This window comes from Centrocercus urophasianus, unplaced genomic scaffold (assembly GCF_019232065.1).
Source record: "Centrocercus urophasianus isolate 14NV4802_14NV808 unplaced genomic scaffold, USGS_Curo_1.0 seq_15, whole genome shotgun sequence".
NCBI lineage: Eukaryota > Metazoa > Chordata > Aves > Galliformes > Phasianidae > Centrocercus > Centrocercus urophasianus.
In genome coordinates this window covers 10759779-10777510 of record NW_024884697.1, presented here as the reverse complement: position 1 = coordinate 10777510, position 17732 = coordinate 10759779, and the positions used below count along the sequence as shown (strand labels likewise).

The following is a 17732-nucleotide window of genomic DNA, read 5'->3' as shown; positions in this document are numbered from 1 at the left end:
ATGATGAGATTGTTATGACTGTGCAACAGAATCCATTTAACAATCACAGCATTTACAAAATTTGTTATTACTACTGTAAAGGACACAAATGCAATAAGAGGTGTGTATCACCAAATAGTGAAACTGATCCCTACAGGTTGAATTATATCAATAAACAAAATCATCAAAGGATAGGAAGCAATTTGATTAAGTTAGTAAATTAACACAGACCATGTCTTCAGTATCATAACTATCAGCTAAATTTCTCACAGTTATCACTGCTTTTGTGACTAGAGAAATAACTGTTATTTATGCCAATATTACTATCAAAGATGTACTAAATGCTTCCACAGAGATTTTGAAGATGCTTTGATATGAGTGCAAGAATAAGAAAAAAAAAGTACAACGAAATAAAAGCTATTATCAACAAAAACTAATGCATTTCTTCCACAAAGAATCTATGTGATTTCAAGTTGTTTCTTCAACTCATTCACAACAAGATTGTCTTATTGCAGGCATTTGGTATTGGTTCTTTAAAACATAATCAGAAAAAAACTACTTTCTATTTGACCCCATCTGTCTGATCCCATCCCAAATACATCAGTTAAAGTTGACAAGCTTTTTATAATTTTACTTACCCTCATCCTTCCATTTCTTATTGCTGGTCCATCTTCTGCTAACCTCAGCACAAATAAATCCATTTTGTATTCCCTTCCTCCTCGAATACTAAACCCAAAACCTTTGGCTCCCTTCTCTAAATCAACGGTGAAATAATCGAAGTCCTATACAGAAAAAAAACCAACAACAACAAAACGGAGGACAATTAATCATAATAATAATCAGTGACATAATAGGCATTAAAAAAACTTTAAAATACATCTCTTCAAATATGCATCTACTCGTTAATACAAGCAAATGCACCTTCAATGTATAATTCTGCACTGTCAGGATAGATGAGAATAAGAACAACTGTTTTGGTCATTAAAATTGGATTTTAGCAAATATAAATGCCTACATCTAAACTATCCTGAAATGATGTCACGCAGCAGTTATCTGAATCAAAACTTTCAGGGTGATTTCCACATTCACCCTCAACACTGTCATGGTACCAAAGGGCAAGGTTTTATGTCTATACAGAAGTTCTGATCTGGCAAGTGGGATAGCAGGCAGTTCCTGTACAAACACCGTTATAATGCAAAAATTAGTAGTAGTGGTACCTCCTAAATTCCTGGCAGAACTTATAGAATCATACAACTGTTTGAGTTGGAAGAGACCTTTAAAGGCAATCTACTTCAACTCCCCTGCAATGAACAGGGAACCTGCAGCTAAATCAGGTGCACAGAGCCCCTCGAGTGTCTCCAGGGACGAGGCATCCACCACCTTTCTGGGCAATCTGTGCCAGTGCTTCAACTCATCTTGCTCAGTAGGTTGGACTGCATGGAGTCACAAAGAGCAGCAAATCTCCTCACTTCAGGTAAAATATGTGCCTTGAGGAGGAGGTGGGAAGTGAGGGGTTTGAACTTCATTTGTTCTGCATCCTGTAGGGACTGAGATTCATATTTCCAGGTTTTCCTTGGCAGATCTGAACTACTAGTACCACAGAGGGGTCTCAGTAGGAACTTGCTCTGTTGCTGCTGATCCACTCACTGGCAGCCAAATGTGCAAAAGTCACGGAATCAAGAGGAAAACAACAGCAAACTTGAGCTGTATATACCAGTGGACAGAGAATTAAATAGATCAGGGAGAAATGGGCAGCCTAGGCAATCTCTAGCTGCTAAACAGTGTCTCTAAGGCTGTGGACACAGGGACAGATATTTCCTTCTTTGAAACAGAAATGAATTAACTCAGAAGTTTCTCTGGATTCCAGTTAAGAATTTGGATATTTTCACTGATAGAGTTCATGTATGGAAAACACAGGCATGGCATGGCAAGGCATGGAAAACACAGACACAAAAATAATGTCTACATATGGTTTCAGCACACAGTGTCCAGAAAAACGTACTCTTATTTAATACATTTTTGACCTTTGTGGCCCTTTTTTTTTTTTTTTCTTTTTTTTTTTTTTTTTTTTCCCTTGCATACATGTAAGAAGAAAGGAGGATATTTTCATCAGGACTTTAAGCTAGATCCTTAAACCTTCACAAGTGTCAGTAGATATTTATCATCAGCATAGTCCTTTCCAAGGTTCATCTAATATTTATTTGAGTTTGTGAGATCATGCCTGATCTCATAGAAACTGGTTGCACAAGCTTGTTTCTCTTCATCCAGACTACTACTGACAAAAAAAGTAATTTTATAGATCAGGATTCACTTTTACCTATTTATTTATTTGGATTAGATAAAGTCTTGATTTTCAGCAATGCTTTAGAAATGCCATCTCACCTAAATACTTCTGCTGATACACGGACAGCTTATTTTAGAACTTTGATTTTACCTCTCCAGTACCTCAAAAACAGCATTTATTTAACACTGTAGTCGCACAATTAGAAATGCAGCATTATTTGGCAGATCACAAGGTTCTTCATTAATATTAATGGCTCTTTATTCATGTCCTCTACACAGAAACAGTAACTCAGTGTAAAAACAATGAAGGTGCCTTTTCCTCTTGTAACATCAGCTGCTTTAATAATACATGATCTCTCTCTTCCAACTACAGCTTTCCATTGAGGAGAGCTGTCAGCATTTTGTACCTGGGGCTGTCTGTAGTCTGACAGGGGGTACTGCCGGGTGTCGGGAGAGTGCTGCCTGTAGTCCAGCAAGGGTGGCTGCCTGTAGTCAAGGGGTGGTGGCTGCTGGTAATCCATCACAGGAGGATGCCTGTAGTCCAGGGGAGGCTGGCGGTAGTCAGTTGAAGACTGCCTGTAGTCTGTAAATGGAGGTTGTCGGATATCAGGCTTCACATCCTGTCTGGCTTTTACTTCTGACCTATAACTGAGAAAGGCAAAATGGCTTCATTTCAGAAAGCAGCAAAAGTGTGAAGAAATATGCATTACATGCCATATCCAGGAGTAAAAGCAAATTGCCTGGCTGCAAAATTCCACAGAGCAAATTTTCACAGATAAGCAAAACTTTTGAGGGTAAATAGTTGAGGCATCCAAAATCGGCAAGCGCTTCTGAAATACAAGCATAAGCATTTCTCCCTCAGGTCATACTGTGTAATTTTCCAGCTGCTATCAGTGAGATTGGGATTAGGCTCAGAGGGAAAGACAAAGAAAGAAGCATCCTGATTCCCTTTTATCTTGCCTGCCTGAAAGATGAAACTGCATGTAAAAACCCCAACAATGCTTACCTTAAAAGAGTCCACTAAGTTTATGACATTCTGTCTCCGGAATTAAGATTTCTATAGAGTAAATGAAACAACAGTGCAGACTTTCATAGCCCCTCTGCTTCAGTGACATAAATCATTAATATTGTGAACTTCTAAAGGTTAAAAAAGGATGCATTCTTTTTACTAGCTGCTAACTTTCTAATGGAAGGCATTTGATACAAAACACGTTAATACAGTGTTTATTATTACTGCATGCACCTTGCAATAGTGCCTGGCTGCAAGCCCACAGAACATAATCAGTAGTTATTGAAAGAAGTCACACAGGGTAAAAGGAAAACAAATTTGGTTAATGAGGAATTAATAAGAAATAAAATATTGCTTTAATTGTCAGCTGGTTAAAGGAAGATGAGTTCTAACATTTCAAAGAAAATGGGACTTTCTGTAGTGCTGCAGCTGACCAAGTGACTGCGTGTGTATGTGACTGTGAAAGCAATTTCGAAAAGAATTTATTGATTGAAATAAATGGCTGGATGAAGGTGAGCATTGGTTTTGCTCATGTTAATTTATCTCTGAGAAGATAAGTAATCGATCCAAACAATTTGGAATGTTTTAGATACGTTTCAGAATTTTGTTACTTTGATAGTGCAGTTACAAAACCACTCTGGCAGGTCTTCCTACACACTGACTTCAATTAACTCTGTCTCTGACCAGACACGAAAGTACCAGAACCACTACTTTCCTTTAGCATTTATGAGAAAATGGAAATAGCCTGCTGCCAAACAATCTTTTAAAACCTGTACATCCACAGTGTCTACAGTAAGACTTGCATGTATACATGCAATCCTCTCACTTTCTTTACTCAGCATCTTAATCCCATGTAAAAAGAAGATGGAGAACAAGAGGCTTAATGTGATACTGAGCCTTATTAACAGTGAAATAAAGAATACTGATTAGGATCTCTATGAGTTTTAAGCATCTTTTAGTATTTTAATTTTGATACAGAAGCAATATATGTGACTAAACAAACCAGATGTAATCATATTTATAAAATCTGGTAACAGTCACTTTACAATTAGCAATAGTGGTTCTTTTTCTGGACTAAGAGTCAACCTTAGGCAGGTTCTCAGTGTTCTACCACAGCTGTATCTAAGATGAGAATGCTTTTATTTACAGCTGTTGAGTAGGTAAATGGACTAATGACCAATTATAGATCATGACTTTCAGTTAAACCATTACAAAATTTCTTTATGAAACTTTAATTAGTAACGTTTACAGATCACCCTTGAAAATTCCCAAATCAGCAGATATTAAATATTGACTTACAGTTACCCAGAGAGACTTTTGTGAAAGCTGTACACTGCATTTCGTCAGAAGTGCATGCCTTGTAAAAACTGATCACTTTTGGAGAAATATTCAATAAAATATAATGGAAAGAAATCTGCCAAGTGTGACTAATTGAGAGAAAACTCTTTTGGGCAAGTGAAGGTACTACATCTGCTGAACAAGAAAAACTGGAGGGTGCAGTGCATAACAACTGAACTCAAGTATCTCCAGAAGCAAAAAGTTAAAATTCTGTAACCAGTACCTACTGTATGGGGACAAGGGCCTTGACGTATGTCAGTTGCTGAAGATTAGCATAAAGACAGCACAATCAGCTTCATTTCACACACCAAAAATTAATCTGAAGACTAAATAGCGTTGATTGGAGATCACAGAAAGCTGTATCATTGCATAGCATGAGTGTGCTTTTGATATATTAAGCATTTAACACATCTGTCCCCTGTCTGATAAACTTTTTCAGTGCACATAAATTACTTATACACGATAAATTGGCTGGAAATCTATGCACCATGGAGAAAACCTTTAATAAAAAATATCTTCGTGACTCCAGAACTGCAATGAGCTAAAGAAAATGACACTTAAGATAATGGGAAAAAGGCCATATCATCATCCCATGTTGATAGATCTGCTTTGTGACTGATAACATAGTAAGAAAGTCCTATGCTATTTATGAAATGATTAGCAGGGAATATGCTAGTATTCAGCTCCCTAGTAAAAACATGATCCCAGTAGATATTTAAAGAAGTTTGGGCAGATCTCTATAAAGAATAATATTAGCCACAGAATCACAGAACTGGGGTGGAAAAGACCATAAAGACCATTTAGTTCCAACCCACTAGCATATGCAGGGACTCCTCCACTAGATCAGTTTGTCCAGGACCCCACCCAGCCTGGCCTTGAGCACCTCCAGGGATGTGGCATCTATAGGTTGCTCCAATGCCTCACCATCCACACAGGAAATAATTTCTTTGCACTATCTAAGTTAATTATTCCCTCTTTTAGTTCAAAATTGTTATATCTTGTTCTATCACAACACTCCCTGCTAAAGAGTCCTGCTGCCTTCTTGTAGGCTACTTAAGTTATGGCAAGGCCTCTATAAGGTTTCCTGAAAGCCTTTTCTTCTCCAGCCTGAGCAATTCCAGCTCCATTAGCCTCTCTTCTAAGGAGAGGTGCTCCAGCCCTCTAAGCATCCTTGTGGCTCTCCTCTGGACTCACTCCAACAGCTCCATGTTCTTCTTATACTGGGAACCCCAGAGCTGAGTGCAATATCTGCAGATGGGTTCTCATGAGAGTGGAGTAGAAGGGGAGAATCTTAACCTGCTGGCCACACTGCTTTGGTGCAGCCCAGGCTACTCGCAGAAGACATGTTAGCACAGTTTACCACCTGTGAGCATGATCCCAGCAGCACTGGGTGTTAGAGACCATGCCATCTCCACGAGGGAACTGCAGGCCGTGAAGTTGCTATTTTCTTACCTGTTCTCATGTCCCTGCAGCTGCAGGGGCTGTGGGAGTGTGGGCTGTGCCACGGGGCTGTGCTGGGTGACGGGGCTTTGCTGCTGGGCCAGGGGGCTCTGCTGTTGCTGCTGCTGCTGCTGCTGCTGCTGTTGGGCCAGAGGGCTCTGCTGCTGCTGCTGCTGCTGCTGGGCCAGGGGGCTGTGTTGCTGGGCCAGGGGGCTCTGCTTCTCTGAGCTGGGTGCTGAGGCTGGGCTGTTCAACTCTGCATAACGGGAAGCCAGAGATTAAAAAGCTGTCACAGAATGGCATTTAACAAAGGGCAAAGGTAGCTGATGACCATTGTCAGTTGCACTCCAGAAATGTATGATTTGTCCCTTTTGCTCTCTTGGGTTATAATTACAATTTAAGACGTCTGAGGCTAATAGGCTCCTCTTGGTATTCTCTGAGATCTGAAAGCCTGGCCAATTCTGCAGCTCTGGTTGACAACCTCATTATTTAAAACCCAAATGAACAGGGCAAATGGCTTCCATGCGTCATGGTTGCTACGAAAGCCTGGAAATACTGATATTTGAAAACTTTTCATTTTGAGAAAATGAACGATTTTAGTGCTCTCAGCATTATTATGGGATGACAGATGTTGTCATGAAAGCTAAACCACTCGTGCACTGCTCTTTGAGCTCAACAAGAATTCCCTGTAGTTTTTGCATCTTTTGGGACTGTGAACAGTAAAATATTATTGATGCCAAATGACCAGGGCTTCACACTGCAGAAAACCAGTCTTCCTTTTTCCAAACAATGTAAAACTCAAAAAGATGGAGAGTCTGGGCTGGGAGATGGCTTCTACAATCAGGCATTACACTCTACCTTCACATTTCACCCCGAAGACACATTTGGCATCAAACTTATATCGAATGTATTTCTCCCAGCACACTGGCTCAGCATTGCTCGGAAGCATATGAGAAACTCCTATTGCCAGAGGATGGAGAACTGCACAGGTCATCATGTATACATTATCAACAGCAAAGTATACACTGTTTTTTTTTTTTTATTCCTGCTTGCAACAAAATGAGTGAGGCCAGTGTGGCCAGACAATAGGTAGGCAAGATCCAGATCTTGCCCAGATCTTTGCATTTGAATCTAGTTTGAATTTTGAACTATTTTATTTTACATTTTGTAACAAGTGAGTTTGTCTCATTTGACTGTGCTTATAACAGCTTTCTGCTTCTTTAATTTATGCTCATAATTGTTCTAAAAGTTTAGGATGCTTTATTAAAAATCTTTTCAATTTAGGCTTAATCGTCAAAAAAGCTTGTATATCTGCACTTAAAGCGCTCCTCATGCAGGCATAAGCAATACTTGTCTGTGTAATTACTATGCTTAAGGCTTTAATTGCCCATTTTGCATCTGTGAGCCTCTTTTGTATTGCAGAGTTTCAGAGGCAGAGACTGAGAATATTGTCCTTGGTTTCTACATTACTCTCATAACTATGGATGAACAAGTCAAATCATAAGCTGCTTCTAAAACTGTTTTGCATTTATATGGTATTTTTCACCTGAAAGTACATTACAGAGGTATTAGATTTTTTTTCCTGATTTATAAATTGGGAAGCTAATCCCAGAAGGCAAATGAGGCATCCAATGTCACCCAGCCACACGGGGCAGCCTTGCCTTGCACACACAATGCTCCACCAGCAACCGAGAGCAGCTTGTAGCACTGCATCTGCTTTCCTTCTAGTTTAACGTTCCCATTTACTCAAATGGGAAATACTTACACGTCAGTAATTTGCTAATATGCATTATTCAGTGTGCAAGGAAAGCCTAAATAAACTGCATGGACTGCATACAGCAAAACACTAGTTTGTAGCTGCTCACAAGACTGACCTCTGGTGATCATACACTACTGTTCTTGCAGCTCTCTGGGGTGAATTCTGGGCTTCTGTGTTTCTGTGTTCTTCCCTTCACTGAGCTCATTTAGCAAAATAGGCACATTCCCTCAGTGACAATCCATGGCCAGTGTCAGGCTAATTCCTCACCCAGTTGCTGGATGCAACAGCAGAAAGTGAGAGTCACTCAAGTAATTAAGTAATTGCATTACCTCGTGTATGTGACTCTTGGTTCTGATGGTAATCAGACCATTAAACTACAAAAAGTCCTGAAATCAACTTCAAAACCCATGAAGCCAACATCAAAGGACCTCCACTGATAAGCCTGTGCAGTAATGATCAGAATAATTAATCTGTCTCCTTATCCTCACCTTATAAATGAGATATTTATAGTTTCATGTCTTTCCTGCCTTGTTCTCTTATCCTTGCACATGTGGAGGAAACTACCAAATCTGAACTCTTCTTTCACATCACTTTGTCACAGGTAGCTGATATTGGAACATGCCTGGTGACAGCCATTGCAGTGCCTTGTCAGTCACTTTGCTGACTTGAAGGTTTTGTTCAAAGGACATGAACTTGAAATCTTGCTTTTTTATAGGATGCTTTTCCATGTAAAAGGCAGTTCTTACAGAAGACATGAAAACTGAATTTCTATTAATCTGTTCTCTCTCAGATTTCTCCAAATTTCCTTTGAATACCTTTTGCATAACAAGAAACCTTTTCAAGAATTCAGATATTATTCCAGCTGATTCTAAGGCTGTAATTTTGGTGTACTGTATGTTACGGCTGAGAATGTGAAACAAAAGATGTTCTTTCAAGCACTGACATAATTCAAGCTAATTGGAGGCTACTCAAAATTTTCTTCCTGTTTTTAAGGGCCATTGACTTACCCTCCTGAGGAATGATGCGAAGTGTTACACTGAGACCTGCATCTTTAATTAGCTTCACAATATCCGCATGAGGCATGTTAATGATAGACTGGCCATTCACAGCTAAGATCCGGTCTCCGACTTTAAGTTTTGCACAGCGATCAGCAGGACTTCCATCAATTATCCGCCCTATTTTATGGGGTACAGCTAGACAAGGAAGAATAGTCACAGTTAGCTTACGCAGCAGTAAGTGGTGGTGCTACAAACAGAAGAGCTAAACTGAGCTAATTTGGGAGAAACTTCCACCTGAATGAAAAGATACTTTGTGCATAAAACACTTGGCCTTATACAATGCCATCTGTATTAAAACAACATAGATTTTGCTAGAAAATCAGAATCTAGATGTGCATGGCATATACATACTAAGTCCATCATCATTTTTATGGTTCAGCTAGTTTACAAACCAGGCACGTAACAAGACAATAAACAGATCAGAAGAAGAATAAGGCATTAAAACACTGAAGGGGATAAATTTTCACATTAAGTAGTAGTCTTAAATTGTCTCCCACTCTGAGTTTACAGAATCCTTTTGTCTGTATTTTGTAATACAGCCTCTACAGACATGATTTATTTTATATACAAACATTTTACTACTGAAAGTGCCCAGGGTTCACTACATTGTTCTCCTCCTCCACACAAACATTAATTGATAAGCAGAAATCATACTGAAGATTTATAGAGATGTGCAGTTTTCTAATTAGATGCATGCCAGCATTAATTTGCAGTTAATTATGAGTGTATAGACACATTAACTACATCAAATAGAAGCACACAAATACATACACATTCTTAAAACTGTACAGATCAACTTTGCTGCTTTTGCTCTTTGTGGTTCTCCATCTCTCTGTGTGCTCCATCTGTTCTCTTGTCCCGTCTTTTCCTTCATTTCCCACTGAATTTTCTGATGTTTCTCCTCCCATTTTTACCTAAATGGATATGCTATAGCCGACTTTTCCCATCTCTCCATCTCTCCCCCAAAGAATATGGTATTTTTCGTTTTATTACGTAAAATATATTTATCACAATTTCATTTGACTGTTTATTCTATTAATATCATAACAGTGTCTAAGAATTCCCTGAATTCCCTAAGAATCCCATACTTCAGTCATAGCAAACTTAGCCCAAAGCTGCTCTGCCTCGCTGTCCACCTCCAAATGGTATTTAAAAGCATTTTTTTTCTTTTTAAAATAATATATCCTTAAACATTCTAACATCTAAAAAGAAATTTGAAAAGATGAAGCAAAAAATGAATTAACATTTCCTTGAGATATCTTGGCTATCAATGCTATTATCAAACAAAACACTAACAGGGAATATTTTCAGAATACTCCATCACTGCAAAACAAATTTCTCAATCCCTTGTATGTATTTCCTGAAGGTGATCATGACAAACACAGACTGCACATCTCATGCAAAGTCACAATATGCACTCCTCACAGTGATTTTTGCTTCTAATAAGGATGAAAGTGTTGCATACAGTGTTATAAATTAATTTTCTGAGAACTAGAAATCTAAGTGAATACTCCGAAATGAAAGCCATAACCAGATTGCAAGCTTATTACAATTATCTTTCAGGCAAGAATGTAAATTAAATTATGACTTCAGTAATACTGAATAGATAAGGCTTGTTTTCTTCAGAAATATTTTACTGCTTAGGAAACAGGGAAATAGATTATCTGAGTATCTGTGGTCATTCTATACATTTAAATATACAACTGGCCTCATTTTGTAAAGAACTTGATTTTATTTTGCCCTTGATGCCCAGATTCCTCAAATAAGTAAAAGTGTAAATTGGCAGTGAAACAATTTACATTCACAGAAAGCCCTTGATCAAATCATTTCACAAAGCACCACTAAGAGTCATTTAAACTAGGACTGAACCATCGCTGTTGCTGTTATGCAATACAGGAGCTGTCTGAAATTACCCTGCCTGTGCTACGCATCAGTAGAGATCTGAAAATGTGAATGCCTTATATGAGTGAGCAAGAAATTGAGTAGGAAGAAAGGAGAAGCATTGCAGATGAGATGTCATAGATAAAATTCCCATGCTTGCCATTGTTAACCCTAAAGATGTTTTTGCTAGTGTAAATAACTTACGTAGGGACACAACTTCAGTAGTAAGGGAAAAGAGGGCAGGGAATCCTGTTTATCTGCCAGCACAATTTCTGTTGGACTTCTTGCACGTGATGAGTGAATAGAGCAGATGTCTGCGTGTTTGTGATTTCTGCTAAAACCAAAGCTGGGTGGGATGGCCATGACAGTCTGATTCAGCTCCAAATCCTGGGAAATGGAAAGGAAATAAAAAGAGAAGGAACTTTTTTCCTCTATTTCTTCCTTCTAAGCCAAATGGACTTTGCCTGTCTGGTGAAGGTAACTAAATGTTCTAGGATCAGTTTGTCCTGCAGTGCTATGAAACAGAAGAGTGCTCACACCTATCAAGCATCTTCTCTACAGCACTTTGGTTTTTGAGGATTTAGTCCTTCTCATTTGAGGATATACTGGTTCAATGCACTGATTGCTCCCTCCAGTGGAGCTCTGCCCAAGCCTCCTCCTAAACAATAATACCATGGCCATCATGCTCTGCATACGGAAGGGAAGAATTTATTTAAGTACTTATTTACAGGTAAGTGTGCTTCAAATGGGATGCGGATTATCTTATGTGCAAGTTTATGAAAGTCTGACTACTACGTTAGAAAACTTTTAAGTTTTGAACAGTCTTTGGTGGCAGAATATGTACTGTGAACAGATAAGATGGAGCTACTCATAGGGGATTAATTAAGTAAAAGCTAAGGAACAAAGGTAGACTTGAGCTGTGAATTTCCATGATGGAGAACTTTTATTATTCAGAACGGTCACATCTAAAACTGGCAGTACTGAGTAGGCCGAGTGAAGTGACAGACAAGATTTCACAGAAAGAAATGCACAATTATGCACACGGAGAAAAAATACCCATTGCTAAGATTAAGCAGAGATGGGCCCTAAATTAACTATTACTGCCTAGAAGATCTTGTAATTAGCACGTCTACTTTTCTAGAAAGAACAGGCTTCCCAAGGAGGTGGAGGAGTCACCACCCCTGGAGGTGCTTAAGAAATTTGCAGTGTGGATGCGGCACCAAGGGACGTAGTTTATGATGTAGTTTATGATAACATGGTAGAGATGGGTTGATGGTTGGACTAGTTGATCTTAGAGATATTTTCTGACTTTAACAATACTGACATTGTAAGATGATTACCACAATAGAACAGTAAATATAATTTTATGAGTTAGGAAAAGAGTAGCAACTGAAATGATGTACTGCTTGTCTGCTACCATGCACCTAATGTCTGAGCATTGCTGATGGATCCAATATCCCCTTCCTGAATAACAAAACACTGAACTAGGAAAGACTGAGAAAAAGACAATGTGGAGTCAGAAGCAAAAACCAGACTCTGTTCAAAAGAATTGTCCATGAGCACATTATCGTTGATGAACTTGAACAAGAGACAGAGGAGCAATCCTCTGGCCTTCCAGAAGAACAAATGGATTCAAGAAGGGATTAGACAAATCAGTAAGAGCTCACTCCACTGTTGCTGCACACTTGTCCCATGTCACCATGCTTGACCAAAGGTAATGTGGAGCTGGTATCTCCCACGTATCTCACTGGCATTGTCCATCATCACAGCTCTGTTCCTAGGAAGCATCTTCTGATTATGGCATTTCATGAGGGATTTGTTAACACTTCAGATCTTTTATTTAATCACACCTTCAGGGTTTTATTTTTATCTAAGCAGAGCAATTAATAATGTAACCTTTTAAAGGAAGTCCCAGATCACTTGACTAGTGATAAATGACTCCACTTGACCTTAAAAAATCTTACAAACTTATTCATACTTCCATTCAGATTTCACTATAAGCTTCTCTCCGAATGTGCACAATTAGAACAGTGGCACCATGTGCCTGGATTAGACTCTGCAGAGAATTTGATCCAATAATTTACAGCATTAAAGACTAGTAGGCGATACAGACACTTAGGGTTTTTTTAGCTATTATTCAAGCTAAGAGTGAGTACAGAAGATAAGATGGCCTTTTACAGGACAATTAATTTCTTACTTCTTTCAGACTACGCAGTCGATGAGACTGCAAGAGAAAAATACTATGCATAAACAGTGATCTATACAGTCTTCTATTGTTGGAAATAAGGGAAATTAATGAGATACTGCTCATGTGTATACAAAATACACACTCCTTCAAACCAGATACACATATGTTTTTTTCCTACTACCATCAGATGATCCAAAATGTGATACAGTTGAATAATACATATGGATATCTAATTTAAGGAAAGATAATTATTCCAAGGCCATAACTCTAGACCCAAAGAACCCAGTAGAGAACAGCAGTGCTGCAGGAAGAGTTTCTAACAATGGATCTCCAGATGGGATCTAATTTTTTTTGCAGTGCACTTAACAAAAAAACTGTAACTTTAGGGAGATTTGAATAAAGAGAGCATCTAAGCTTCTAGGATTTTTGAGGCCATCAACCTCTCTTCCCATATCTCTCCCAGATATTTAAAGTATTTGTGTCAGAAATCCAGCCTGACACAGAGCTTGCACCTAGCAGATGATGCTTTCCCAGAAGGTGATTAATTGTGCAATGCTCAGCTCTAAGCTTGTCATCAAAAGAGAGCTTAAATTAAATAATTAAGACGAAAAATGATTAAAAAGAATTATTTCTATTTAGGAAGTGGGAAAGGTCTGTTTTCATTAAATAGCAGATAACTACAAATTCACATACATATATTAATATTTTTATTTGATTAAATTACCCACTTTTACTCTTCATAATCAAAATCATAATATTTCCCACACCTTCATATCATAAAAAAGAAATTTAGTGGCTCATATCTGAAGGTCCACATGCTTGGATCACTTTTACACTAAGCCAGAGCAGCTGTCGGATGCCAATACTTCTAACACTGTTTATTTCAATTAATTTTTTGGTCTTTTGGAAATAAAAATGGTTTCCTCTCACTTGTGAGACTCTTATGTTAGAAACAGTAGATTCTAACAGGATGTTAACATCAAATAATGATTCTTTTTTTTTTTTTTCATCTAGAATTTTCTTTGCTCAATCCTTTTAGTTGTAACTGCTAAGATTATATCTGGTAAAGAGTAACTTCTGTGTTTTTCCTCTACATAGTGTTGAAATGTCAAAAATGATCAGTTAAGGGGGAAAAAATTGAACCTCTATTAAACTCTCTGGAGTATAAATTCTCACAATCTTTTCTAATATTAATGCCTATAGATAATAAACCAAACTAGTGAACCTTCCTAAGCCAGCTGTCCTTTTCAATGTAATACAGCTGATTACATGAATATTTACTATGTCCTCAATTCTCAAAAGGTGCAAGAGTTTTCATTCAGCTAGCAGACTCCAACATATCAAGTTTCAGTTGGAAGAATATATTAAATGTAAATATCTGTAATTTCATTGCTCCTGAATGATCTGAAATTTGGGAAGATTTAATATAGTAGAGTTTCTGTCATGGCTAATTACAGAATCAAGAAAAAATATGTTCCTGAAATGTATGTTTTTTATTAGTCACACTCATTTGGAGAAAAAAAACCCCAAACAAACACAAAAAACCAACTACCAGTGGCGTGCTGCATACCTACAGATGTCAATATTTCCTTTTATTTACAAGATGAATGATCCTATGACCTGAAATTTCCCTCTGTGTGCTAATACTGAGTATACTGACTTGCACAGCATGATTTTGTCATCAGCCTAAGAAGCTAGGAGGCAAGGAGTGCACATAGTTTAGAAATCTGAAGACCTAACAAAAACTGGGCAGCAAAACATTGATGCAAATTGGGTACTTTAAAAGGCTTGTCATCAAAGCAAAATGAACTCTGACAAAACCTTGATTTCTTATCTAAGTTTGTTCTAAATAAACTTACTCAGATTTTGATCTTAGAAAACATGAGCAGCTCCTTTAGGTTCAGATGACCAATTCATGAACATACTGGAGGACAGGATTCATCTAGAGTGGGTACTGATGTGGTTAAGATCCTCCATGCTTTATTTTCCAAAAATATCAGGTAGCCAATTGAATGATTCAGGCAGCAAAGTGCCTTCAGTGATATATAAAAAAAAATCTCTTTTCTCTTTTGCTATTTTATTCTTACTAATTACAACTATAATTAGAATTGAAAAGGTTTTCCAAAGATCATTGAGTCCCATTGTTTGGACATTTCAGGGCCCACCAGAAATTAAAGCAAATTAATGAGAGCATTATCCAAATGCCTCCTGAACACTGACAGATGTGGGGCATCAATCACCTCGATAAGAAACCTGTTTCAGTGTTTGACCACCCTCACAGTAAAGAAACTTCCTAATATGAACTCTGAACCTCCCATGGTATATCTTTGTATCATTCCCTTGTGTTCTGAATTGTATATATTGATTTGAAAAAATAATACATGAAAAATATCTTTCAGCTCCAAATTTTAATATCAACTAAAAAAAAAAACAACACGTGGAAAGTGACTTTTTGAAGCTGAAGAAGCAGAAAAACAACTCAAAACTGAATATCAAAGACAAGCAGAAACCAGGAGAAACCAGGCCCTTTGCCCATGAGTCCCCATTATGTCCCACAGAAGACACATGTTGCTTGTGTTTTCTCACTGCCATGTTCCACAGAGCTCCAAGCTGGAGTAGATGGATATCTTATTTCCAAAGCTCTGTCTTTTCAATTTGCAGGTTGATCACAGAAAATGGTGTCCCCAGGCACCTTCATTCTCAGAAAGAAGCATGGGTGAAACTGCAGAACAGATAATTGCCTCAGATCACAGTCATCATTGATCAAGAAACTGTTTTTTATCTCTAAACTGCAACAGGCTCAAAGGAACTTGGACTGAATGGGACTTATTTCAGAACTCTTATTTTCTGTATCCAGCAAAGGCTTATCTTGGATTTTTAGTTAAAATTGCATGCTCTGAGAAATGACAGAACCTTCTTTCATTTGTTTCTGCTCTCTAACGTTTTTGAAATCCACAGTCATTGGCATAAGCAGTATACAGGCAAATTAAAATCTTTACTTTCTCTTTGGTTAAACAAGAGAAAGATCATACAACTTTTTTTTTTTTTTTTTTTTTTTAATTATTTGTTTATTGGTTACTTCTGAAATTTCAATTTGTTTTCACTTTGTAATTCTGCTAATTGCCAGTAACTGTTAGGGTAAAATACCAGGAAATATTGCCTATCTTCACTGGCAGTTTGCAGTTAATGACATCTGCTTACAGTACATAGTTCTTTTTTACAGAAATTAGGGTGTTCAGGGATTTACAGGGAATCACACATTCTCTCCCTAGAAGGACCTGCATCAAAAACAAAGTAAAAGTAACAGGACAATGTGAAACTTGTAGGAACAAACACATTCCATCAAGCTCAAGGAGAAATTAACTGAGAGCGTTTCTTGACAATTTCCATTTGACTGCAAGTGCTTTTCTATAAGGATGCAGATAGAGAACTCATCATGATGCCCTAAATTCCTTCACAAAGAAAGAGTTTTAACCATAGATGACACACACTACTAAGTATTTTTGTAAATGTAATACAACAGTTAGATTAATTATTTAAGTTTCAGTGACTTCAGCTATAATGTGACACTCACTATTGTCATGTGAGGCAGTGCCATCCCACATGCCACTGCACCTCTAAAGCCTCCCACACTGCTTGTGGCAGGATGGCAGGGACTTGGGGCAGCTCTGCCTAGCAGAACCACATGTGTTGGGAATATTTTTCTTAGGAGAGGCATGAAGGTATTCCTCAAGGTGGGATTTCAGTTATAGGCTACAGTTATTTAACTTGAGCCACCGAGGCCTCCATCACAGCTGCAGAACCTGTGAAGATACTCATGGAGCCTCTGAGGCCAAAGTTGTCAGGATCCACATCAAAACTAAAAGTGAAAATCTAAGCTTTATAGCTTCCAGGCATTCAGCTGGGCACATGACACTGAATATTTCACAGAAACCACTGGAGCTGACAGAATTTTGACAAACCATGTAGCCTATCTAGCAATAGAAAGCAAAGAGTAAGGTCAAATTTAGGTGGCCCATCTGGATAAGAAATGAGAGCCAAGGCAACCTTTACTCTTGGAACAAAGTCTCAAGGAAAGCATGATAAACTGTACTGGGGCTATGGAAGTTAACCTTTTGTCCAGGAGCCTGGACAGATGAATTTATTTATACATTTATTTGTTTAGACTTCTTAACACTCTGAGATCCTCTGACTCTGTACTAGGTAGAATGACTTGCTCCTGGATGTACCACTCAAACATAGTTCTTTACTTATGCACTTTATCTTCTTTTGCTGACATGACTCACTCAAACGAATCCTTCTTATCTTTGACCTGAAGATGCTCCCAGTGAGATGACTTCGAAGGCTATGCTGTTCATATCAGCATTTGGCACAACATGACATTATTTTTCTGATCTCTTCTGTCCATTTTGATTCTTTCAGAGCTGCCTTGCAGTTGCTACATGAAAATTTAATTGTGTATGTTTAGGGTATGTCTGCATAGCATTGTTTGGTGCTGCGTGGGAATACAGAAGCTGGCAATAAGTGGCTCTGAAACCAAAAACACTGGAACTATAGCAGAACCTTTGATCAAATTAATATACCAATGTGATAAGCAAGGTACAAGACACGATACAACGAAGATGCATATTCTGATATTGATGTCAATTATATTTTGGATATTACTCTCCAACTCCGTTGGCATGCCTTCTGCCTCAGGCAGTGCATTTTGATCAAAGCATTTTAGGTTAATTCAGGCTGGAAGGACCTCAGGAGGTCTAAATATCTGCCGCTAAGCTTGTTTCAGTTTACAATATT

General features: G+C 38.1%; 1 protein-coding gene across 2 annotated transcripts in view; it reads right to left on the bottom strand.

Annotated features, from left to right (window-relative positions):
* Positions 1-17732, bottom strand: part of MAGI2 (membrane associated guanylate kinase, WW and PDZ domain containing 2) — a 699411-nt gene that overhangs the window by 40314 nt on the left and 641365 nt on the right. The window contains exons 16-20 of one of the 2 annotated variants that reach the window (XM_042815702.1): positions 8816-9001; positions 6235-6305; positions 6062-6168; positions 2670-2910; positions 618-761 (exon numbers count right to left, since the gene is read on the bottom strand). In XM_042815702.1, coding sequence (XP_042671636.1) covers positions 618-761; positions 2670-2910; positions 6062-6168; positions 6235-6305; positions 8816-9001 — 749 coding nt within the window. Of the gene's footprint in view, positions 1-617; positions 762-2669; positions 2911-6061; positions 6306-8815; positions 9002-17732 lie in introns of both variants that reach the window. The other variant, XM_042815700.1, reaches the window with a different exon arrangement.